The following is a 26605-nucleotide window of genomic DNA, read 5'->3' as shown; positions in this document are numbered from 1 at the left end:
GGTGGCTCAGAGGTTAAAGCGTCTGCCTGTAATGCAGGAGACCTGGGTTCGATCCCTGGGTCAGAAAGATTCCCCTGGAGAAGGAAATGGCAATCCACTCCAGTATTCTTGCCTGGAGAATCCCATGGACGAAGGAGCCTGGTGGACTACAGTCCACAGGGTCGCAAAGAGTCGGACACGAATGAGTGGCTTCACTTCACTAACTGCTTTACAATGTTGTGTTGGTTTCTGCCATATATCAACATATTTAACTAGGAGAAATTCATATGCATTTAAAGAAGATAAACTTAACAAAGCCTTTAAAAAAGGAGACTGTAAGTCAGACATATTTTCAAAATAAAAAGGAATGAAGTGAAATGTAAAAAAAAAACTTAATTTTTCATATGTATTTTAATTTTTATTAAGAAAAAGATAAAGGTACAAGTTTCGGGTCAGAAAAGAAAAGTGACCTACCCAAGGTCACATATCCAGTCAGTGATGGATCTGAATCTCAACCGTACTACTTTTCCAAAGACAGACTTCCCATTATAGCGGACTATCTCCTGCGGGGGTGGGGTACAGAAAGAGAAGCATGGTACATATAAGAACTGAGCCGCAGTGCTGCCACTGCCTTTAAAAAAGAAAAAAACACCACCAAAGAACAACTAAAGTCACAACAAAGTCTGTGTATCTAGATGAGTCTTTACCATGCTGTGAGTGAGCACTAAGCACCTTCATATTACGACAGAGTTTACCTTAACTTGGTTAAACGCAGACCAAACAGTGTTATCAAAACGCCTCTTACTCTCATGTGTCCACTCAGCCCTGCCGCTACACAAATACCTCCCCAACCTCACGAAGAGCATTTTACCCATTCCAGTGGCTCAGGTTACATAAATTACATTTGGAAACTGATTTTTATCAAAACCTGCTTTTCAGACTGTGATGAAGGCCAGATTTAGGAAATGGAGAGTACAGCTGCTCACTAGACTGTGATCAGCTGCACAGACCAAGTACTGACTGCACTCAGTTTTATAGGTTACCACTATCTGAAATGCAGGCTTCAGGTGGTGTGGCAAAAATGAAACTGGGAACAGGTACCCTCAAAATTTAACTTGTGAATATACAATTTAAACAGAAATAAGTAAAAATCATAGGATTTCTCCTCTTACTAATATACTCTGCCTCCTCTACACATACCACTATAAAAATCCATCTGAGGTCACAGATGTAGTTTCACAAAGGACATTTCTAAAAAATGACGTCAGTTGAACGAAAACAAGTGAGCAATTTACAAGACTGGTATTAACTGAACGTTTGGGAATTATCCTTCTAGGTCACTGAACAAAAGATGGGGAAAGGCCTGGAAACAAACATGAAATGGTTCACAAATTACAATTAACTGAATGCCACAGAAAATAATTTAGGGAAAATATTACCCCATCACTCAACAGGTAGGGGTAAGAACATAAAATTTTAGACCAAAGTCCCTAGTTCCAACCAGTGTCTTATATGTAGCAATCTTTGAGCTAGGAATCAAGTTTCCATTTGCAATGAAAACAGTTTTCATGTTCATGCAAATTTAGGTTTTCCATTTGGAGGAAAAAAGCCTAGAAGAGCTAGGTTTGTCCTATTTGGATTGTTAATGGAACTTTTCTTTTTTAAGGATTCCTTGTTTATTCAGGAAAAAAGAGATGGAGTCTGAGGCATCTTCTCTGAAAGGGAAAAAACATATATAGACAGATAGATAGATGGATATTTCATTAATAGATAACTCTGATCCACGCATTATAGCTCTAAACAAATACGTAATCTTTAAATTGGAAGTCTAAAGCAGACACTGATTCACTATTCAATAATCATTACTTCTTGCTTCAAATCATTTCTTGATATTTATTCACTAAATAAATATTTGAGAACTCCTCTGTGCCTCTGGAACTGTGAATTCCAAAAAGATGGCCTTGCTTTAGAAAAGCAGAAGCTGCTACTGCTCATCTCTGTGACAGTGGTGGTGGTGAGGGTTGGGTATGAAGTGAAGCCGAGGTGTTGTACCACGTGGATTCATAAGGGTTGGCAGTAGTTACCACGGCTCCTGATGCTTAAATATGGCTCCCTGTAATAAAAATATATTGATCTTGGGAACTTCCTGGCAGTCCAGAGGTTAGGACTTGGCGCTTTCACTGCAGGGGCCCAGGTTCAATCCCTGTTTGGAAAATGAAGATCCTACCAGCTGTGTGGTACAGCCAAAAAAAAAAAAAAAGCAAACACAACCACCCCCCAAACCAAAACAGACACACAAACGAAAAACACCATTCTCATCTTAATCAAGCTGTGGACACTGCCCAACCTGAACCAGCCTGCTCCCTCCCTATTTCTACAAAGAGTTTTGAGCCTTCAGAGTTTAATATCCCTAGTTTACAGAACTGACTCACACAGTACATGATTTCTACTGCCCTTACCACATTGCTCATCTGCCTTCTTCTCTGGACATGTTCCTGCCTGTACGGGTCATATGAAAATATGATGCTCACAACAACCTAGTGTGGCTTGATGAGTACATAACATAAGGGGTCTCTCTTCCCTACTCCCCTTTGTATTCTTTTTTTTGGCGGTGCTGCATGGCTTGTGGGATCTTAGTTCCCTGACCAGGGATTGAACCTGGGCCCAAGGCAGTGACAGTATAGACTCTCAACCACTGGACCTGTATACTATGTTTTTAATAAGTGCAAATCGGGTCTGTCACCTTTAGGGTGGCTGTAATGTATTTTATACGGAGAAGGCAATGGCACCCCACTCCAGTACTCTTGCCTGGAAAATCCCATGGACAGAGGGGCCTGGTAGGCTTCGGTTCATGGGGTTGCTAAGAGTAGGACATGACTGAGTGATTTCACTTTCACTTTTCACTTTTCACTTTCATGCATTGGAGAAGGAAATGGCAACCCATTTCAGTGTTCTTGCCTGGAGAATTCCAGGGACGGGGGAGCCTGATGGGCTGCCGTCTATGGGTCGCACAGAGTCAGACACGACTGAAGTGACTTAGCAATGTATTTTATAACAGTATATATTACATCATTGCAAAAGATAATGGGTTAATATTATTGATCATTATAGTCCTGAGTATATATATAGAGTAACTCAAATCTCTTTTTTTTTCATGTTTTGCTGGTAAGCTGCCTCATTCACATCCTGTAAACTGGGACTTGGTGCCAAATAAAAGACTGTTTATTGCCTTGTCTGAGTCACCCTGATGTTCCCGCCTATGAAGATGATATGAGCTTTCCCTCCTAGTTATATTTTTATAATTTTCCCAATTTTATTAAGACATAATTGACATACAGTATACCTGAAACTCACATAACACTGTAAAATCAACTATACTTCAATATAAAGTAAAAAAAATTTTTTAAAGACTCTTTCTGGTCATTAAAGAAATACAACAGACCCCATTTCTATCTGGAACATTCCCCCAGAGCACAAATGTACAACTTATTAGAACCATTTAACCAAGGCTTCTCCCTCTGCAGTACCTGGCAAGTTGCAACAAAGTTAAGTATGATTATATCATGCTCTCCCTAAATTTCAGAAGCAGTAATGTCAGGCCTCCAGCTCTGGGGTGGACCCATGCCCTTTTCTAGCAAAGTACATTAATCTCTTCAACATATTTGCAAGAGGAACACTGAAGGAAGTGTGAAGAGGGTTCTCTTCTGCTCATCAAGGGTAGGGATATCCATTCACAGACCAAGGCTCTCTCTAGGGTTTCTCTTACATCTAAAATCAAGCAATATTTCTGTATTATGTGGGCCTTATATCACCCGGTACCCTGTCAGATTGTTTTATACTCATGCTTTTGCTTTCACTGCTCCTTCTGCCTGGGAGACCCCTTTCCCAGTTCACCAGCCTGACAAACGCTGACCAAGTTGTCATACTGCCTTTCTGGTTGAAGTCTAACCTGGTAGTCCAAACAGAAATGAGCACTCTTGGATTTCCCTGATGGTCCAGTCGTTAAGACTCAGCACTTGCACTGCAAGGAGCATGGGTTTGGTCCCTGGTGGGCAAAGTTCCGTGTGCTGCATGGTGTGGCCAAAAAGGGGGGCACGGGGGGAAGAGCACTCTTTCCTTTGTACCTTCAAGGATTGCTATTATTGTGCCTCACTTTGTTGCACTTGGGATTCCCTGGTAGGTCAGCTGGTAAAGAATCAACATGCAATGCAGGAGACCCCAGTTCGATTCCTGGGTCTGGAAGACCCGGTAGAGAAGGGATAGGCTACTCACTCCAGTATCCTTGGGCTTCCTTTGTGGCTCAGCTGGTAAAGAATCCGCCTACCATGTGGGAGACCTGGGTTCAATCCCTGGGTTGGGAAGACCCCTTAGAAGGGAATGGCTACCCACTCCAGTATTATGGCCTGGAGAATTCCATGAACTGTGTAATCTGTGGGGTCACAGAGAGTGGGACATGACTGAGTGACTTTCACTCCCACTTTTTTTGCACTTACCTATCTCGCTCTGCTAGACTGTAAGCTCCACCAAGCAGGGAGAGAATCTTAATTTTTCTGTATCCTTATACGCACAGCTCAGTAACTAAGCATAAGGAAACCACTAGTGAATGTCAGCTGAATGAATGGCATAGCTTCTCTACTTGCAAATCCAAATGCACAGTTTATAAGAACTCTAGTTGACAAACTGGTGAGTCATCCCAAAAAACCTTACACCAATGCTCAAAGCTCAGTACTTAGCTACCAAGATTGCTGCCCAGTTCTAAGGTCCTGGTGAAAGAGAGACAAATGAGCATGCTTTAAGTAAAACCACATGTGGAAAACATAGTTGCCACACTGCCTTACCAAGAGGCTACTTTCACCAGAATTTTGACCAGATTTACCATGCAGGGCCAGAACACAGACATGTTGCATTATGAGATTCACACTCTAACTGCCAAAAAGTCTTTTGTAACTACTTTCAAAACACTGTTCAGAAAAAGTGCTAGAGTCTCTCTGCATATTAAGACCACAAATTATGAAACTTAAATTATGTACATGAGCATTCTTTCACAATTACACTCACATGATTTTACTAATGCAGCCATCAGAACTACAGGGTTCTGCTTCCCTGAGGCCCTGGATCAGTACTTTCATAAAACTAACACTCCTCCTCCACCACTCCCCAAGATTCCCTAGACATTCATCGTTCTCTTCCTTTGGTAAGACTACCAGTTGGTGGAAAAAAAGAATAAGAAATGAAGTTCAAGTATTTTTCAGCATATGACATATGATGATCTTTCCTTACTAAAGCATATTCTATGGTTGGTAGTTTTTCTTTGGTATCAGATTGGCAACCCTTATGGCAAGTGTTCTAGTGTATATGACTCAAAGGTGTGTGAGGACAAGAGCAGAGGTACTGAGAGAGAATTAATTTCCACACATTCAAAAGGGACCTAGAATCCTAACAGAACAATGTGATGGTCAGTTTCTCAAAGTACCATTTAAATATGTGATATGGTTAAAACCATTGTATGGACTATACCTAAAGACGAGGAAAGAAATTAATTGTAGCACATCATCAGCAAACCCTTCTGCCCCCTGTCAATGTAAGACGTGGGGGTGGTAGATTTTCTTGCTGGCGGCAATCAACAACTATCTCGTGGCACACTCAAAAACCATGAGTGAGCTTTTCACACACCTGTGAGTGTGTGCATGTATACATATTCTTATAATAGTAACAACAGCCAAGACTTCATGACCAGCAGCTACTGGGTGCCAAGACTTTCATTTACACATTTCTCATTTGCACAGACTCAAGTATATGTGTTTAGGGATTAAACAGCCCCGGGATGGTATTTCTTTCTTTCTTTTTAAAGGTCCAAAACATGCATTTGTTGTAGAGCAGTTAGTCAATAAACTTATTCTTTACCGTCTGAGCCACCAGGGAAATCCTTAATTAAACATATCTGACATTTAATAAGTTATCCACAACTTATCAGCTCCTTCGAAAAGCAAAGCTAGGTTGCTAGAGTCATCACACCCACATGCTGAAACTTCATGGAAGTAAAAAGTTCTGCTCACAATGAACAGAATGCTAACAGAGAAACAGAGAAAAAAGATTCAGTCTCTCTCCACATTTTTACCAACTGCATTCCAGGACCCGAGTTTTATTAAGAAAAATAGAAAAGTATTTGAATATTCTACTTTTCAACCATACATGTATAACAGCAAAAACGCTTCAAGAAATGTCTAACTAGTCAAAAAACTAAAGAATATAAGGCCCCAAAGTGCAAACAAAACTTACTGCCAGTTTTGGCAGCCAAATGTTCTTCCTCTCCCAGCAACTGCCCTCAAAACCTGTTTTTTCCCCCTTAAATGTTAAATATTTTATACAAGCTTAAAGGCTGCTTTCCATTTACATCCATGTATGCATGCTAACTCACTTTAGTTGTGTCCGACTCTTTGAGACCCTATGGACTATAGCCTGCAAGGATCCTCCGTTCATGGGATTCTCCAGGCAAGAGTATTGGAGTGGGTTGCCATGCCCTCCTCCAAGGGATCTTCCCATCCCAGGGATCGAACCTGTGTCTTTTATGCCTCCTGCATTGGCAGGCAGGTTCCTTACCACTAAATCACCTGGGAAGGCCTATTTCAAAATATAGGTTGTATTCCCACTGCCCTGTATTAATACATCCTGAGTCTGCCTTATACCCAATAGTTTGTATGCCCACACACACTGGTAACCACTTGTTATCTGTAACTCCGAGTCTGCTTCTTTTGTTATATTCACTAGTTTGTTGTATTTTTTAGATAAGTGATATCATATAGTATTTCTTTGTCTGACTTATCTCACTTAGCATAATGCCCTCCATGTCCAATCATTCTGCTGCAAATGGCAAAATTTCGTTCCCTTCTATGGCTGGGTAGTATTCTACTGTGTTTATCAAAAACTCTGAGGGATTTTCCTGGTAGTCCAGTGGTTAAGACTCTGCACTTCTACTGCAAGGGGCAAGTGCTCCATTCCTGGTCTAAGAACTAAGATCCGACATGCCATGTGGCCAAAAATATACAAAGAAATAAAAATAAAAACTCTGATAAAGTTAATATCTGTTAAATAACATTAAAATTACTCTTCCCTCTTGGTAGCTGAAAAGAGGGAGCTGCAGTTCAGGTAAGGAATTATGTCTGATTCACCTGTGTTCCCAGGGCTCAATGAATATTGGCTACATAAATAATAATTTTAAATACAGAGATAAGAAAATGAATCACTGATATAACCTCTCAACTACAAGGCAGAGAGACCGAAGACTCCAAAGTTAAACAGAACAATGATAAGCATGTTAATAATATTCCCAACTTTATTACGTCACCAAGTATGGCCACGGCAATCATCTTGGCAACTATTTATCTCCCAAAACACATGAAAGAAAATAAGACTAACATGATTATCCTTCCTTTCCTAATAATAACTTAATCTGTTAGCTCACTCAGAAGCCATCCCTTCTCCCCAACAAAACAACTATTTAAAAAAAAGGAAAAACACCTCTCTTAGGGGAAAAAGCTTCAAATTTTGCAGGGGCCCACTCCTTACTAATCATTTTTATTAGCTCAGTAATTGGATATGAGCACAGCAGCTAGATGTAGGAGAAAACTCAGTAGCTTGTCTCACTGGTTGTACAGAATTTTCCAATTTCCAAAGGGTCCTCCCCTGATCGCTCCCTAATGAATGAAGGCACTCCCTGAGGATTTTTCTGACTAGAATATAAACAGCACCAGCCACAGCCTCACCCAAGAATCCTCTCTCCTTCCTAATCTCCCTAAATTCGCTACCATTTAAAACTCATTTCAATGTCAAGGCATGTTAAGCATGTGTTGGGCACTGTGACAGAGGTTCTCTTATTCAGTTCCTCTAACAACCCTGTGGAGATTGGTATTACCATCCACTGTTGTACATATGAGGAAATTGAGGCTCACAGAGGTCAAGTGACTTGGCCAAGTGACAGAGTAGGCTGCTGAGGTTCTTAACCCAACACTGGGAAGTCTGTAGCAAACCAATGGATGCAGTCAAGTTCTTATGAGCATCTGGGCGGCACAGGACAAGCCCTGACCACTCAGGCCGAGGGATCTGCTCAGAGGCCATGGAAGCAACAGCAGGTTTTTTGTTCTTTCATTTTTTGTTTTTGTTTTGGTTTGGTTTCAACGGCTAAAAATCCTATACAAATTCTGATTGGCCCCAACAACAATTCACCAAGGCCCACCAGTCAGTTGACTTCTGACCTTCCATGCTTCTCATCTTAATTAATGCAAGGTCCTTGGATCACAGTGTGAGCATCAAGACCCTGTTAGAGTTAGCAATGACCTTTACATCTATCAGGCTTTTCAAAATATGTAAAACAGCTGTGCATTGAGAACACCACCCCCCCCAAACCCTCAACCTTGAAATATGAGTAGATGCATTTTTCCTAATTATGGTGTTTTTAATGAAGTCTTTGAGACATGACTTTTAACGTAACTAAAAAATATCTGAGAAACAGCTTGTTTTTCAAATGCCTAAGCAAACCACTGAGGCACGCAAAGACGATTCTTACAAATGGACTAATTTTCTTGGCTTAGAAAGAAACTTAGTAGCAGAGGACACAAAAAGAATGATCTGAAAAAATTTGGGGGGGGAAGGGAGAATGTTTGGCTTTCATACTTGTGCCTCTGATATCCTTTTGTTCTCCCACCTCATTGTATTAAGGATGCTAAATCAAACATGATTGCAGTGATGTTTGTGTGTGAAAATGACAAAAGCGATGGCCTAAAATCCCAACCTCATCTTGAACCCTGAAGACTTTTATGGCTTTTCCTTCACTAGGCCCTCCCCCTAAAGCACATTAAAGACCACATTGTTCAAAGGGTCATGGTAGGTTTCATACCCCATCTTAATACAACGTAAATGGTAACTGAACTTCCAGATTTTGTTAGTAATATTTGTATTTCTCTGGAAAATACCCATTAAAAGAATTGATCCCTTCTGAAATTCAGAATCACAAATGCATCAGAAAGGCAAAAACAATGTTATCAAGATTTGTGATGATTAAATTTTCTTTTCATACATCATTTCCCCTAGAAAAGGTATACAGGTTAGAGATGTGTTAAAAACACCCAAATGATCTTTTGAAGTGTTGATATAGTCTCTCAAGCCTCAAAACTGTCCAGGAGAATATGTCAGGTCTCAATTCAAGAAGCATAAAATAAATTAAACTTGGGGCTCTTTTCAAATACAGGTCTTCCTCCTCCCCTTATTCCATTTGTATATTTGCAAGTCACATTATGGACCCTCAGTTAGCTTATGTATTTATTCCTGGGAAATTTTTAACTGGAAGAAGGACATTAGAAGTTCTTTATGATTCCATTTTCCACAGTTGTTACCATCAGTTGTCAACAATAATTTGGGAGTTTAGCAGAAGAGAAGCAGCAAAGACTCCATTACTCTTTCCAACTGCCATAAAGAATTTGCATCATAAAAATACCTACTGAATTACTGACTTGGTCCTCTGAAAAAGGATACAGTAAAACAGGAATGTTACAGTTGAGCTTGGAAAATGGGAATTCGAAAAATGAAAATCAAGGCTGAAGTACAACAAAAAACTTGGTAGTGCTTTTAAAATCATAACTTCATTGGCAGAATTTACTCACTTTCCCAAGTATCTCAGGCATTTCTGTTTAACATCCATATAATGTGCAATAGGACGTAGCATATCACAACTTCAGTGTATTTTAAAATAAGACCTATGATTTTAGTAGATTCCGTGGCTACAAATCTGGTTTAAATGCTCTCAAAATAACACTTAAGAGCATCTGTTTAGCTCAGTTGAAGTTTCAAGAGCCAATACCAGCTGTTGGGGAGGGGGACGGGATTCCACACATGTGTTATTCAAATCCTAGCCAAATCTTTTTTTTATTCTTTTAATGATGTCTCCAATATCAATAAGGGAAAACAAACGTTAGAATAAAAAAGAAAAAAAAAAAAAAAGAGGGGGAAAAAAAGGAAAAAAAAAAAAGACTACTTACTCAAAGCTTTGATGCACGTGACTAAGACCAAAATGATCGCCCTCTCCAATTCAATACAGTATTAGCATACGGACAAAAGGCATTTAAAAATCAATTTGGAGTTATTTCTAGTGGGGGTTGCCCGATCCTGGCAAGTTGAGGAATGAGAATATTCCCAACATTAAAAGGGCACTCAAGTACTTTTCCTCTTTTAAACAGCAATCTTATTTTCACAGGGAAATCATTCAGTGGCATTGTTTTGGTTTTAGGTGTCTGTCTTGCCAGGCAGGGGCCGTGCAAAAGGGCTACATCTATCTTGAAGTGTGCACAATGGCCTCTCTGCGGCTTGCTCTCTGTTATTGATCCTTACAGATGCTCCAAGGCCCTTCCCCCACCCACCTTTCTCCAAATCCCAACCCCCCATTCTGAAAGATAGCTTAAGAAATAAGACTTCCTGCCTAGCGACTGGCAGGGCTGAAAGACCAGATTGTATGACTCCACAGATCAGGCCTGCCACAGTGAAAGCTTGAATAGAGTTAACCCTCTGTGAACTAAAACAAAACATTTGTATGCCCAGCTGTGACAAAGGTTAATTTAAATGGACAAGGGCCCAATATCTAAAACCAGGCAATGCTTTTTTTACAGTAGCATTTTCACTGATTTCTTTTTGCTTTTTAAGCTTTCGAAAACCTCCTTCAGTAGGGTAATTCATTATGCCTTATTAGAATTTTGTATGGATGATTCAGGTGACATTTTAAAAATTCACTTGTTTTATAAAAGTCCTTGTTTTAGTACCATAGTTATTTTCTGCCATTGAACAGCTAAGAAAAATTGAAGTTTCAATATTTAATTAAGAACTGAGGGAGAACTTTCTGTTCAAACATTTTCTCTTTCAGAATGGGTGGACTACGTATCGCTAACAGATTCAAACTGGTAGAAAAATATCCAAATCCTCCAGATCTATTCCCTCCAAACTCATATAACTATTGCTCTGGTATCTCTGCTTACCCCTAAGCTACTCCAAGGACTGAAAGCAAATCTTACTTTGTAAATTACTCCCTTCTGGAAAAGCTAGTATATCCAGATTAGTTTAACAAAGAATTTCTGTGCCTACTGGGGGAAAGAGAGGAAGTTGTTGAAGATAAAAAAATATCAGATCATGCATGTAATTGATAATTTTTATAAACTTTATTGTTTCCGCCAACTTATAATAAAAACCAATGAAGCAATGCTAGTAAAGTGCTGGGGGAGAATTTATAAGGGAGCATTACAATAAAGTATTACTATAAAGAAGAATTTTGCTGAGACAAGTTCCCATTTCTCCAGTGTGTGCATCCTCAAAGTAAGAATTAAACTGCAAAGCTGCCTATGGCAGATGTTAGGCATGCTGCAAGGGGGTGGGAAGCTTTGCTAGGAAAGCATTTCATAGATGAATGTCATTCCTAGAAATATACCAAGTGCCTCAAAGAATCTGAAACTCTTTTGGCTATAATTCAGCAGTGCGTACAAGAAACCAAACTTTTGGTAAAGTCTTAGGCTCTATATAAACACAGTGAACAAATACAGCAAATCTTTAATACTAAGATTCATTTTCTAGCTGTTTCTTTAGCTGCCTATGTCTTTTCTGCCCCAAATAATAAAGCTGTGGCACACTGGGGTTTTTCACACAAGAGGCTATTCCAAACATACAAATTCAACACTACTTGCTATTAATGAGAGAGAGAGAGAGAGAGAGAGCGAGCAAGAGGGATTGAGAGAGAGAGAGAGAGAATATATCCATTTTAAAATCAGTCCACTTAAAAAGAAATTAGCAATGGCTTAGTCTTATACCATAAAGTATCTAAGTTCCCCCAAAGGAAATGAGGTTGCCTTATCAAGGTCTCAAGACCCCAATACTATCTATAATTAACAGTACTAAATAAGGCTTTGGCAGATGGCGAACTGGATTAGGGAATTTAAAATATAAACAAAGTCTGCCAAGAAGTAAACAGAACAATTTTTTAAAATGTAAACTTTACCTAAGAACTGTGATGTAAAATGAAATTTAAGATTTTTTTCAAGTCACTACAAAATTTCAATACATTTTTTCTTTCCTTTCTTTTGCTCATTAAAAAAAAAAAAATCATCAATCACAATAACCAATTTACTACAGTTCTCTCTTGCTTTTCTCCACTTCAAAACATTTACAGTCAGTTGCTATTTACACAAAAACTTGTTGGCTGAATTCTGCCAAGACAAACACAAAAAAGAACTGGACTGCCTCTCTTCCCTCAAGGCTACTATCTGCTCTAAACCTTCAAAGTAAATTTCTAAACCTTAGATTTGAGCCCAGACCGAAACAGTCTGCTCCCTTACCTTCCCATGTCTCCATTTCATGCTTCTCGGAGTCTGTTGGGAAGTTCTATTGCAGCCATGAAGAAAAGAAGATTACAAGACAAGTCCAGCCTGATGACCACTCTCCCGACACTTGGCCAATTTCTCTCTCTTAGCCCGAACTACAACAGTCATCCTCACAGGTCAGTTTACAAGCCAGTCATGTGATTAGAAAGTTCAGGCGCTAAGGTCACAACGTGTACGGAGTTCGTTTATTACCAAAGGTTATCTAAGTGGAACTGATAGACTTATTTTCTTTAGTTAACAATACTGCCTACCATGTCTCTCTGAAAACTATTATGGAAATATTTAGTAGGAAATACTCCTCCAGTCTTTTTTAAAGCTGAGATCCTTAACTTAAAAGGCAGTATTCTAGAAGGACCTGGTTTTCATTTAGAAGAGTTCCAGTCAGTATGTAGGGGTTTTTCTCTCGTTTCTTTCAAGAGCTATTTTATACCATATTCTTTTGTAATCTGAATTAAAAGTTTAGAGTTAGAACCTTTGGCAGAAGAAAAAGCAAAATACAAAGACTGTGTGTTATGCATGTGTTGGGAGGGGTAGGAGTGGGATCCCCTGCTTTTTGTCATTATAATAAACAATGACAAGGCAAATTCTTCTGAGAAAATTAAAATGTGAAGCTCTGAGTTATTTGCAGGGTTCACTTTAACTCTGGCCCTTAATTTTCATGCTGTGGCTAAACACACTAGTTTGAAATAACGTGGAGAGAGGGAACTAGGTCTGCAAAATCCTTTTGGAAAGTAAAGGTTAGAAATTTCACCCCCCATCCCTAGTCAAGAGTGTAAATCTTTAAGCTTCTTGCTTCATTCCTGTAAAACTCCTAAGACATTAAGCAATCATTATGCTATGCCTCCTTGATTTGTGAACCATACCAGTAACACATGGCAGAGCGCATCACACCAGGTGTGTGGATACTTGCTCAAACACTGCCACAGATCTGCAGAGGCTGGCAAATCTGAGCCATATGCTAATGACACATGATGTCAAACATTTAGCTACCCATTCAGATATCAGAATACAACATCAGGGCAAGTTCCACTGAGAAGGTGGGATGATCAAAGAGAGACCAGTTACCAGGGACAAATGCTTTTTAACTTTGCAGTGTTTCATCCTATAATCTCCCTCAATATCTAGGTTAGCCTTGGAAATAACTTAAAGGCTAGGCACATTTTACAGCAGTATTCTATAAAAAAGGAGACTTTTCTTCGGGGTGGGAGTGGAATCTGTCACTGGCAGCCATATAATTGAATGGCAAATATTGCTACCACTATCACTAGAGGGATTTCCCAACCAAGAGAGAGAACACTAAGTCACCTTACAATGTAGGGCCTAAAGGGAAAGTGATCAATGATTTAGAGGAGAAAACGTTATAATTTGTCTGCCTACTAAATTTTCTGCCCCTGCTATCACACACGTCACTGCAACACAAACACATCAACCAGCTTTCCCATTCTTATTCCCATTTAGACAAGAGATTAATAAAGTGTAGTAAACCTCTGCTTTACTACAACAACCTTTGGAGGAAAATACAAAATGGGGAGCTATTGGTCAACCTACTAATATCAGGACTGAAGCAGCATTCTTGATTTTAAGGGGTGCGAAAGTTAGTCACTCAGTCGTGTCTGACTCTTAGCCACCCCATGGATTGTAGCCCACCAGGTTCCTCTGTCCATGAAATGCTCCAGGCAAGAAGACTGGAATGAATTGCCATTTCCTTCTTCAGGGGATCTTCCTGACCCCAGGGACTGAATGCAGTAGTGGGTCTCAGTAATAATCCCTGATGTACCCATAAGCCTGAGAACAAATCTTTAACATAGTTTAAGGCAAGTAAGTCTTATCTTTAGATATAGAGTCATATTTCTTCAATATCTTCAGCCCCACAAGTTTTTTGAGAGCCCTTTTTAAGTTCTACTGGGAGGAAAAGGCAGAGAACATGAACATGCACCTTAGTCACCATGCAAATGCAAAAGACAAACCTTAAATCTAAACTCAAGCTCCCAAGATTGTTTAAACAACTACAGTCAAGAGAAATCATCTAACAGACTAAATGGATTCACGTGATTTATCAGTGGAAAGCAGAGAAAAGGGTAAGAAATCAGCAACATTTTCTACTTGCTAATACTAGCTTTGTAATGTAGAAAAAAAACTACATTCAACCAACACGTGCAATATTTGCATACTGCATATCTAACAGAATTCAAAAGCTAAGTTCAAATTATGAACAGCAGAACCTCAGTTAACCTTGCAAGAAACTGGTTCACTTTCATTTTAAAGATGGGGAAACTGAGGCCCAAGAAAAAGAAAAAAGCAAGTCATCAGACCACTTGGGAAGAAATCCAAATATCTTAGGTCCCTCATTTCCTCCATAATGTCACATATCTTGGAAAGAAAACAAAGCCTCTTTTTAGATGCCACTATTCAACATTATTTTCATGTTTGTTATTCAAATGGAAACTTTCAAAGAAGATGGCAGATTTCTAAGCTGAAGGGGGTAATCAAGATGTATTATGTTCAGTCCTTCAAAGTAAAACAAAAGATAGCAATTCTAGTGGCTACACAATCACTGGAACCATCTCAGTCTTATTTGCCTTCAAGAAGTTTCAATGATAGTCTGATGCAAAGTGAAAGCCATGTGACTACTGACTAGTTAGAATATCTCTATCCATTTCAGAAAAACAGAATTATGCAGAAAATACATTCAATTTCTTTTTAACCTTGAAAAACCACAAAAAAAAACAAAAGCCCAAGGTCTCTAGTTTTCATCTGTCAGATGCTTGATTGCAGACATTCCTTATGGCAAGGACAGGAGTTTAATTCAACTAACCATGAATAAGGAAACACAGCCAAATGAAGACCATTAACTGAGACTAACAAGCAAAGTTCTCGAGTTCAGGGAAACAACAGGAGCAACCAAGAACATACCTAAATATGATTTCTACTTTTGCAATCTATTCCTGGAGTTGGAAAGAGGAGTCTATAGTTCAGGAAAAAAAATAATAATAATAATAATCCAGAGCCACAAACTAAAAATACTTTAGAAACTAAGGACTAAGGGTTTTCATCCAGTCCTACAAACATTCGTTGAGTGCCTCCTATGAGCTAGGCACTATGCTGACTGAAGTGACAGAAATGAGTATTATGAGATTCTTACCTTAGATCTACATGTCAGGGAAATGGAGGAAGGAAAATTCATTAGATTGGAGTGGCATGCCACAGAGAGGGAGCTGAACCTTGGTGTTCAACATGTAGACAGGCAGGAAAGGTATTTCAGGACTTGAAGGAATAAGAATCACAAAAGACTTTGTAATGCTTATGATATAAAATCAGGAACTAAACCTATATGAAGAAGAGTAACACGACTGGCTAGAAAAAAGACTTCAGGGTGTAAGAATAATCTTGGACTTCCCAGGTGGTCCAGTGGTTAAGAATCTGCCTGTCAATGCAGAGGACATGGGTTTGATCCCTGGTCCAGAAAGATTCCACATGCCTAGGGACAACTAAACCCATGTGGCCACAACTACTGAGCCTGAGTGCCTAGAGCCTGTACTCCACAACAAGAGAAGCCACGGCAATGAGAAGCCCATGCACTGCAACTAGAGAGGAGCCCTCCCTCGCTGCCACTAGACAAAGTTCACAAGAAGCAAAGAAGCCCTGGAAATAATATTTTTTTAAAAGTCAAGGGCAATTTTTTAAAAAGAACAGCCTTATAAGTACAAGCAAATGCAATGTATGTACCTTGTATGTACTTTGACTGTGATTTGAACAAATCAATTGTAAAAAGACATTTCTGAAACAATCAAGTAAATTTAAATATGAGTCCAGTGTTTAATTAGATCAATTATCCACCCACAAACTGAAGACTAGGAAAGAGTGAGCCCTCCTTTAAAAAATCTCCATTATTCTCCAGTCAGGATCTTGTACATAAATTTTTAAAGTATCACAGATAAACGTATGAATAAATCAGTCCCTTTGAAAAAAAGAAGAAAAGTAACAGATATACAACATATAAACATAAACACAGTCAACTATTCTGTCTCTTGAGAAGTCTAAACTAGTTGGGACTTATTCAACCCATATGGAACCTCTGCCTACCATCTTCACAATTAAGCCCAGAGTTTAATGCAAATAAAATACTGCAGCTCTGAATATAGGAATAACTCAAACTGCTGTGTAGCAACATGTACAAATGAAGTAAAAAAGATCACAGCGGTAAAAAGCAAGACTTGGGGGCTGGGCAAATGGCCAGACAGTCTTTCTTCTTTGGTATCCCTAAAAAGGAAGACCACTTGAAACCCAGTAGTTTCTGGATAGACTGTGGCCTACGCCCTGACTTCTCATTGTTGTTTCATTTGTCTATCCATGTATTTGCCTGACTGGGTGAAAAAAAATGGTCAGATGACACAGGAAGAGTTTTCTGCCTACAAGTAACTCACTTCTGTGTAAGTGAGGACTCTGGACAAAGGTATGCAAGATAAAAACTGTAGCATGAGTTGTGACTAGTCAACAGCTCCCAGGCTCCCTAAAACACAAGAATCCACAATCCCAATGCCCTTTACAATCTAGCCCCTGCTGATCTCTCCAGCTTCATTTACTCCTACTCCCTACAAATACCCATCACTCCTGCCGTACTAACCCACTTGTAGTACAAATATGCTAAGCTATAACATTTGCCTGGAATAACTCCTCTTGCTACTTTCTTATAGATTCCACTAGCAATTACTCATCTTTCTGGACTCAATTTAAATATCAGCTCCACTGTGAGGTATTTTAACACTCCATCCTCCCAGCCCTCAAATCAGACAGTCAAACCACATTTTGTTGCCATGCTGCCTGGATCCCTGGGGCTTCCCTGGTGGCTCAGAGGATAAAGCGTCTCTTCCTGCAATGCCAGAGACCTGGGTTCGATCCCCGGGTTGGGAAGATCCCCTGCAGAAGGAAAGGGCTACCCACTCCAGTACTCTTGCCTGCAAAATTCCACGGACAGAGGAGCCTGGTAGGCTACAGTCCATGGGACTGCAAAGAGTCACACATGACTGGATCCCTAAAATATATCATGATAATACAAACTACCTACTGTTTTTACTTCACCATTCCATGGGGTTGGTCAAGAAGTTTATTTGGGTTTTTCTGTAAGGTATTTCAGAAAAATATGAACTTCTTGGCCAACCCAATATCTTTCTTATTAGTCTGAATATAACCCCAAAGAGTAAAGCTTTGGTAATTTCAGAGCACAGTCTTGTGTTTAGCATATATCACATAGCAGGCAATTAGAAGGCTTTTGGTATGTATGTTGTGTAGGTGAGCAGGTGGTGTGCAGCTTTTTTTTTTTTAATTAAACTTAAGAGTGCATTCACAGTCTACTTTCATTTTCACATTTTCTACCTCTTCCATCTTTCCTCAGAGGAGGTTTTTTTTCCCCTAAACAAACTCCATTTATGTGTCAGGCCTTCTCTTTTAAATATGTTTTTTCATTTGTAAATCTGACACCTTACCTTCCAATAAAGAAGATCCAGCACTGGTAAGAAAAGATTTCTGGCCAATATCTCCTATTTACTGAGTTCCTGTATTAGTATGCAAGGATATGTTGCTAATGATCTTCTGATTAACATACATAATATATACATGTATCTCCTAGATTCCAAGCTATATAGAGACAGGGACTACGCCCCTTATTCTTGTTCACCATTGTATACCCAGTGCCTGACACAAAGCAGGTGCTCAACGAATATTTTGTTGATTAGAGGAAGGAAAGGAAAGGAGTTGCTTCAGAAAGCAGGAACATGGGAGAGGGAAATAAAATCCTTCAGGAATACAAATATTCACAACAAGATTGCCCTTGGCTATTCCTGCAAAGCCAAAACCAGTTCACCCAGCCTCAATTCCAACTCCAGTAAATCCTACCCATACACAGAGCTCTCCTCTAATTGAGGGACTGGGTGTAATAAATCTGAAAACCAACAGGACCGGTTGTAAACCGGCCAAGTGGCAATCCTACCTACAACCAGTTCTGTCCTTTCTACTCTACCAGAGACTGAACCTGACTCTCTAAAGATAAGCACACAGAAAAGAGGAGGCGACAGGGCTTAAAAATCTTACTTTGGGGTACAGTGCAGTTTCAGCTGGCAAAGGGACTGATTTCTATCAAATAAGATATAACACACATCATCATATGAGTCAACTACACATAGCAAGTGAGCTCTATCCTGGCTCCTGGACTCATGGATTGCTCCCCTGAGCCTCACATCTTATTATCCAACTGCCTTCTGGGCATCTCCAAGATGCATCGATCATATGCACCTCAGATATGTCCAAATATGTCTGCCCTTTGAAACCCGCTCCTCTGTCTCAGTGTGAACAGCCTCAGCAATCCAAGCCAGATCCTGGAACTCTTGACTCCTTTCTCCCTTTTAGCCCACTTACATTCAAGACCTATCATTCCTGTCTTTCCTGTCCCCTCAAAAGCTACTAAATTAGCCACTCTAACCAAACATGAGACAATCTGGATATCCTTTTAGAAGAATAACTACAATTAACTGAACAATGTCACCATTGAAGGATGCCAGGGAACTAACACAACATTTTGAAAATTATTAAATACAAAAAAGGGAAAGAATCAAGTATTTACCCTGCTTTTCCTAAGTTAAATACAGCATAGGGTAATCAACAGCAATGGAAAATTTTCTCTTTGAAGAAACATTCCAGCTAATAAGTGAACAAGAAATACTGGAATTAGAATGCTACTATGAAATAATAGGTCCTAGATACTGATCATCAACAGCTACTAACATAACAAAAAAAGAAAACAAAAGGTATATATCTTCTGATTGAAGAACTCAGTATCTCGCCCAGAAAGTAGAATCTGAAGATGATCAAGCCTCTATATCCAGCTACTAAAATAAAAGTACTATAGACTTCAGAGAAACACACTCATCTATATCAAGAAGCCAATCAGCAGAATTTGGGTTGTGGTAAATTCAACAAACCAAATCACCCAATCTTGTAAACTAAATGAGAAGGAAAAAAAGAGATTGAGGAGAAATCTCAATCTCTATAGATTAAAAAAAAAAAAATCTTCAAGAGATACATACTGGAATGCTTATGGATGAGATAATACTTTGGAATGCTTCAAAATAACATGGGGAGGTGAGGGAAGTAAAAATATGGATGGGGTAAGATTAGTCACTGGATGATGATTATTGTTGAGGCTGGGTACATGGGTTCATTATACTACTTTGTGTATTTTCTGTGTATGCATAACAATATGAGGTTGCTGTTGTTCAGTCACTAAGTCATGTCCGAGTCTTTGTGATCCCATGAACCGCAGCACGCCAGGCTTCCCTGTCCTTCACCATCTCTGGGAGTTTGCTCAAATTCACGTCCATTGAGTAGGTGATGCCGTCAACCATCTTATCCTCCGCTGTCTCCTTCTCCTCCCCAACTCATACATTTATTTTCATCTCTACCGTCCTATTCTTGGCCACCACTATTTCTCACCTGGCTTATTTTGAGAGCCTCCTTATAGGTCTGTCTTGTTAGCTATTTTTTTCTACCTTTCCACTTTGTGTGCATGCGTGCGAAGTTGCTTTAGTCGTGTCTGACTCCTTGCGACCCTATGGACTGTGGCTCACCAGACTCCTCTGTCCAAGGGATTCTCCAGGCAAAAATACTGGAGTGGGTTGCCATGCCCTCCTCTAGTGGATCCTCCCAACCCAGGGCTTGAACCCACGTCTGTCTCCTGCATTGGTAGGTGGGTTCTTTTACCACTAGTGCCACCTGGGAAACACTCTTTCCACCAGGTGTGTGTCATGTCCAACTTCTTGTCATGTCCAACTTCAGTCATGTCCAACTCTTGGCAACCATGTGGGCTATAGCCCACCAGGCTCCTCTGTCCAAGGGAATTCCCAGGCAAGAACACTGGAGTAGGTATTCTACTGCTCTCCTACGTGCTCTCCTCCAGGGGATCTTTCAGACCCAGGAATTGAATCCGTATCTCTTATGTCTCCTGAACTGGCAGGCAGGTTCTTTACCACTAGCGCCATCTGAGAAGGTCCTTTCCACCTCTCCCCTCCCAAATTAATTCTCCACTCTGGCTGCTTTCTAAAACTCAAATCAAACCATACACTCCCATTTAAAATCTGTAAATCTGTAATTTCTTTCAGAATAAATCACCTTCCCAATGCTACAAGAGACTTCCTGATCAAACCTCTTGTCAACCTCTCCATTTTCCCTTCTCATATTCCCAATGCTCTCAATGAACAGTGTTATTTGCAATTTCCCAAATGTGCCTTTGCATGCACTGTTTTCCTCCTGCCTGGCTAGTTTCCATGAAGTATTTAATTCTCAGCTAATTCAGATATATCTTCCAAGAAATCTCCAATTCTTACCTGCCCTAAAGGTTTTAATCCTATGAATTTCTGTAGTTTCATCATTAGATGCCTGCCTGCCCGTGGATCTGTAACCATTCCAAGAACAGAGACATAATTTGATTCATCTCTACATTCCTGGTACTTACTACAGAATCTAGCACAAAATGAGTACAGTCATCCCTAAGTATCCACAGGGGATTGGTTCCAGGACCTTCATGGACACCAAAATCCACGGGTGCTCAAGGTCCTCATATAAAATGGTGTAGTGTTTACACATAACCTATGTACATCCTCAATACTTGAAATCATCTCTAGTTTACTTACAATACCAAATACAATGCAAATGCTATGTAAACAGATGCTGGTATGCAGCAAATTCAAGTTTTGCTTTTTGGAACTTTCTGGAATTTAAAAAAAATTTTAATATTTTTAATCCATGATTGGATGAATCCATGGATGTGGAATCTGCAGGGCCAACTGTATTTGATTTGTATTTGATGAATCAAAAATAAAGTTAAAAGGCCTAGACTTTCGAGGAATCCATAACTCTACAGAAACAGATAATTACAATAAAAGGCAGCCTGAAATTGGATTGCTATACAGGTATATGTGTGCAAAAGTGCTGGTTGTTCAGTTGTGTCCAGTTCTTTGCAATGCCATAGACTGTAGCCTTCTAGGCTCCTCTGTTCATGAGATTCTCCAGCCAAGAATACTGGAGTGGGTTGCCATGTCCTTCTCCAGGAGATCTTCCCAATCCAGGAATCAAACTCACATCTCTTTTGTTTCCCGCACTGGCAGGTAAGCTCTTTTCCACTAGGCCACCTGGGAAGCCCTTTTAAGTATATATTTGTCTCTAAACTCATCAAGTTATATACATGTTTTCATACAGCAATCATACCTCAATAAAGTGATTTTTTTAAAAGATCATTTTCCCTTCTTTTGTCCAGAAGTAGAGACAAAGAATTAGGCATTCTGAGCAGGTCAACAATGAGCAATTCCTGTTCTGTGCCAAGCAGAATGTGAGTGAGTCAAGACAAATGAGTCAAAGTTCTGTCCTTGAGGAGTTCAAGCCAGTGGGAGAGGAAGATACATTTGTCTTAGAAGAGGGGCAAAATATAAGGTGTGCTCAGAAGAGATGTACTTGCTTTTCACTGGGGTGGGAGCAGCTTATCACTGTGTTCTTAGCGCCCAGTATATATTTGATTATTTGATGAACTGAACAGAAAGTCTGGAAGGGTTTCCTGAAGAGAGTAATAACTGAGTTGTGTAGCTGTATTGTTCAGCTAATAGTATCACAGAGACTTTTGCTTCTTCAGATTTTCAAATAAATCTAAACAAGGGATTAAAACCAGATGTCAGGTAAAGAGAAAGAATTTCCATTTGGTGAACTGGATCACTCCTCTCTTCTGTCCCCAACTCTCAAGAGTTCATCCAGATGTCACGGAATGGACCTAAATTTGGAGCAAAAGTAGTGAATTATGCAGAGCCTTCATTGACTTCAACCTGGAAGCAGCTGTATGAGGTCAAACCAGTACAGAAAGCTGAGAAAGAATCACCCCCCACTCCCCCCAGGCCCACAGGGAGACCAAAGACTTCCAAGAAATGCTTTCCTGGGATTCACCAAGCATCTTCTCTTGGTGCTTGGACCAAACACTAGCATCTTTGCAGGACTCAAGAGGCACTCTAGCCAAAAAGAACAGTATCAGGGCTATGGGTAGTGGGAGTCATATCTGAACACTTGCATTAGTAAACTCTTCTCTTCTCAGTTACTTAACTGGGTTAGCAGATGGATCTGTTTCAAATCACATCGGTGTAAGAATTTGCCTGCCAAGAAATCATATCCTTAGGAATTACCTAATTCCAATTTCTTTATCCTATAAAGAAAGCAAGTTTCTCCATGTATCCTATCAGTGTTAATGCAAAGTAGTTTAGGTGATTTTTTTTTCGCATCTTCCATCACACACTCATATACATTTGTACAACATTTTGCCAAATCACTTTTGGCATTATTTATCAAAACTAAGTCTATTCTTTAAAAGGCACATACCATTTTTTAATCTCTTCGCGACCCCATGGACTTGCTACCCACCAGGCTCCTCCGACCATGGAATTTTCCAGGCAAGAACACTGGAGTGGGTTGCCATTTCCTACTCCAGGGGAGCCTGCTGACCCAGGGATCAAATCTGCGTCTCTTGTGTCTCCTGCACTGGCAGGCAGACTCTTTATTGCTGTGTCATCTGGGGAGCCCTATTTTATTTTTTTAATAGCAATTTCAATTCTAGAAAAGTATCCTATAGATGTACTTGTTCAGGGATGAGAAAATACTCACTGTAGTACTGTATATAATAAATAAATGAGAAAAGAAATTTTATAATCTAATAAAGCCATTGATATATGTAGCTATTACCAAAAATGAGGTAAGTCTTCACAGTATTGCCATGTAAAAAAGTTTGCAACTTACTGTTAATGAAAAGAGATCAGTTTGATCTCTTTTATGAAAACTTAAATGTATTTAAAAATACAAAAAGTTGCAAATGGACTTCTGCCTCTGGCCAAGATGGAATAATGGGAACTAGTTTGGCCTCCTGACTAGAGAAGACGGAACTGGACAAAGTATATAAACTTTGTATATACTAAGTATAGCAAAGAACAATGATTCCTAAGGGGAAACAAACAAGGAAACTCTTGTGAACATCCCACATAACTGCCTGATGGGTTTCAAGAGAGAGCATCATGAGCGCTCACGTCGGGTCCAACAAGTCAATTCTAAAGCTGAGGATCTGGGGCTGGGAGTGAAGGGGTCTAGGTGGCTGGAATTACCAGGGCAGAGGGCTGGGAGAGAGAGCACTTCATGGAGAGAGCATGACTGAGATCTGCAGAGAGTTCTCCTGAGTCTTCAGCTGAGGACAGATGATTACACATATGTGAGGAAACTACCCAACGCTAGGGAAAGAACCACCCAAAAGGAGTAGGGGAAATTATTTTCAGGGCTCACAAAAAGCCAGGAATAGTTATTGTTTTCACCAGTCAGAGTAGAAAATGCTCAAGATTACTGAATTTATTTCCTGAAGATCCTGATTAGTATTTATATATCATCAACAACTGGCCTTCAAGTATCCCCCTAAAAGCACTGATTGTCTTCTCAGGTTAGCTACTGCTGCATTCAATTCATACAGGGTAGAATCTAAGAGAGGTTGTGATGGTTGCTTTGGGGGATGAACCAATTATAAAGTCAAGAGGAGCCAAAGAGGTAAGTCCAATAGTTGGAGAGAGCGGATCCTAAAAAAAAAACTTTGCCTCAAAACCCTGACTTTGACAAAATTCACAAATACAAGCAGAAGTCCCCTCTGTAAATTGGTTTAGTACAAAAATGACCATAAAAGTAACAATATCATAAGCCCTCTTAAATGAACTGGTCATCATACTGAAATTTTCCCTTTTTTCTTGGATGTTTTTCAAGCTTCTACAACTCTGCCCAAAGCTGGGCCTTCCCATTCACCATGTCTTCTTTGCAAGAGACACCCAAATGCATTAACACAATCCTTTTGAGCATATTCCTGGAAAACAGCTCTGTACAATAATACTTGTCCTTTTGGTATTAATGAAATAATTATGAATTTGAAGTATGATATTGCCCTTTTAATGGTGTTTTCTCAGTCTTGGTGAAGTTTATTTTGCATAGAAATAATATACTTGAATTCCACTGAACATCTCTCTTTTGGTCAAGTTAATTCAAAATTGGGAAACTTAGATGCTTTATCATTTAACATTGAGAACTCTCAAGATAAATGCAGCATAAAAAGAATCTTCTGAACTTCTAGGCTAAGACACTGCAGTGCCATTATTTTAATGGCTAAAAACAGAAGTTAAAAAGAAAATGGGTAGGGTACTTTTTACAGTAAAGGATTCATTATAAGAGTCCCAGTAATCTAAAAGTCAACACCCAGCAGGATAGGCCCCACAGAGGCTGCTGGTGGCAGGCATGTAGCTGGGGTTCTGGAATGAGAGCCACGGACAGAATCAGAGATGAAAGCCTGGTCTATGAAAGGCTCACTCAGCTCCCTTAAAACTCTAAATGTGTATATGGAGAATTCTACAAAGGCAAGGCACTGGAAACTGTGAAAGGCTATCAGGCCAGCAGCAACACAGCGTTTATTCCAGCCTCAGGAAAGCTCTATTTCATTAAATTCTATTTATCCCAACCTTCTTCCAACCCTCTCTGTCCTCTCAGAAAACACTGAAGAAACATTTGTGAGGCATACTGAGTTTCTTCTCTTTTTGTTTATTTCAGAAGGATGCAAAAATTTCCACGCAGATACTGAGCCATAAATCTTTTTTAAGGAGATAAACAACAGAAGAACGATATAGGTTAAGAGTCAGATGTTCTTAGAATTTGGGTAACTAAAAAGAACCGTAGCTAGAATAACTGAAGCCAGAAAATTCTCTGCAACTTGTTGCTTATATAATCTCAGTTTCTTCACCCATAAAATGGGGATCATTATATCTGTTCTGTTTTGTTCTAACTCAAAAGTGTTCTGAGGAACCAACCAGAATGTGTGTGGAAACATTTTATAAACAGAAGTGTCAAACAGTTATTTTTAGTAAAAACAACAGGTACTTTAAAAAAAAGATAGTTAAAAAAGGACAAACACAATTGGAGCAGAGCAGAGAGGAGAAGGAAGGGCAGCCTGGTCCCAAGCCTATAATCCCAAAGTAATCATTACCAAAAGGTAATAGTGCTTTTGTTTTTATGATCTTTCTGAATTAAAGCTTCATTATTTTTCCTTTGGCAGTAAAATGGGTTGACAGCTCATGAAACAAGAATTTCATGAGATATACAGGAACTAATCACATATACAAAGTAAACTAGAATATTATTAGAATAAAAAGTGAGAATACTTTTTGTTTTTAACTGTTGAGGGGAGGGAAAGTCTAAGCACAACATGAAACCCAGACATCATTAAGGAAAAGATGACTGTATTTACCTTTAGATAAAACGTCTAACTTCTGACAGGCAAAGCCACCCAAACACACACACACACACATTTACAAATATGAAGAAATCCTACAAACAAGGATTAAGAAAAAGGTAAGCAAACCTTCCAATGGGGAACTAATATGATGAAACAAAGATGTCCTAAAATGACTATCATGTCAATAAATACTAATTTATTTAGTCACTAATAATAACTCAAGTTAAAACAACTATTATATACTACTTCTTATCCATCAAATTGGAAAAAAAAATTTTTAATGCTGAGAATATTTCACTGGAAAAGGCTTGAGAAAATGAGTATGCTTATACATGTTGATAGTTGATACACAGCTTGAATATAGCTTATAGTACCTATCAACATTTAAAATGCACACTCTTTAATCCAAAGATCCTTACTACTCTATCTTACAAAAATACTTATGTTCACAAAGATTATGTATATAGATGATCAATGGAAAGTTACAATTTTTAAAAGCTGGAAGAAACTCAAATTTTTTCAATACAAAAAAAGCCAAGAAACAGGGAAACGATTAAGGAGATAAGAAACCTGACTATTTTAGGCCTTACTTGGTAATTTTGCAAGATTTATTCTGGATTTTAGACAGGCTGTCATTAGTGGGCTACCCCTCCTGGGCTAAACCAACAGCTAAAAGTCAAGTGGTTGATCAAAATCTGCTCAACCAGACAGCTGCTTCCAGAGCACAGGAGCCCTAGGCTCTAGGTCAAGGCTCAGACTAAGAAAGGATAATAAACAATCTATCACGTCACATCAGGAATGGTGTCTTCCCAAGAGCTGAGCAGGGTCTGACAGCGATTATTTGAGAAATAAGGCTGATCCTGAACTTGCATGACCCTGAGAGTGA

The 26605-nt window shown here is 39.3% G+C and overlaps 1 protein-coding gene across 4 annotated transcripts in view; it reads right to left on the bottom strand.

Annotated features, from left to right (window-relative positions):
• Positions 1 to 26605, bottom strand: part of NR6A1 (nuclear receptor subfamily 6 group A member 1) — a 214333-nt gene that overhangs the window by 51354 nt on the left and 136374 nt on the right. The window contains exon 1 of one of the 4 annotated variants that reach the window (XM_061154683.1): positions 12345 to 12504. The exons of the other annotated variants lie outside the window; for them this stretch is intronic. Coding sequence (XP_061010666.1) covers positions 12345 to 12360 — 16 coding nt within the window. The 5' untranslated portion in view covers positions 12361 to 12504. Of the gene's footprint in view, positions 1 to 12344; positions 12505 to 26605 lie in introns of those variants that run through there. 4 annotated transcript variants of the gene reach the window in all.

This window comes from Dama dama, chromosome 11 (genome assembly GCF_033118175.1).
Source record: "Dama dama isolate Ldn47 chromosome 11, ASM3311817v1, whole genome shotgun sequence".
NCBI lineage: Eukaryota > Metazoa > Chordata > Mammalia > Artiodactyla > Cervidae > Dama > Dama dama.
Note: the sequence above shows the minus strand (reverse complement) of the source record. Positions and strands in the feature narration are given on the sequence as shown.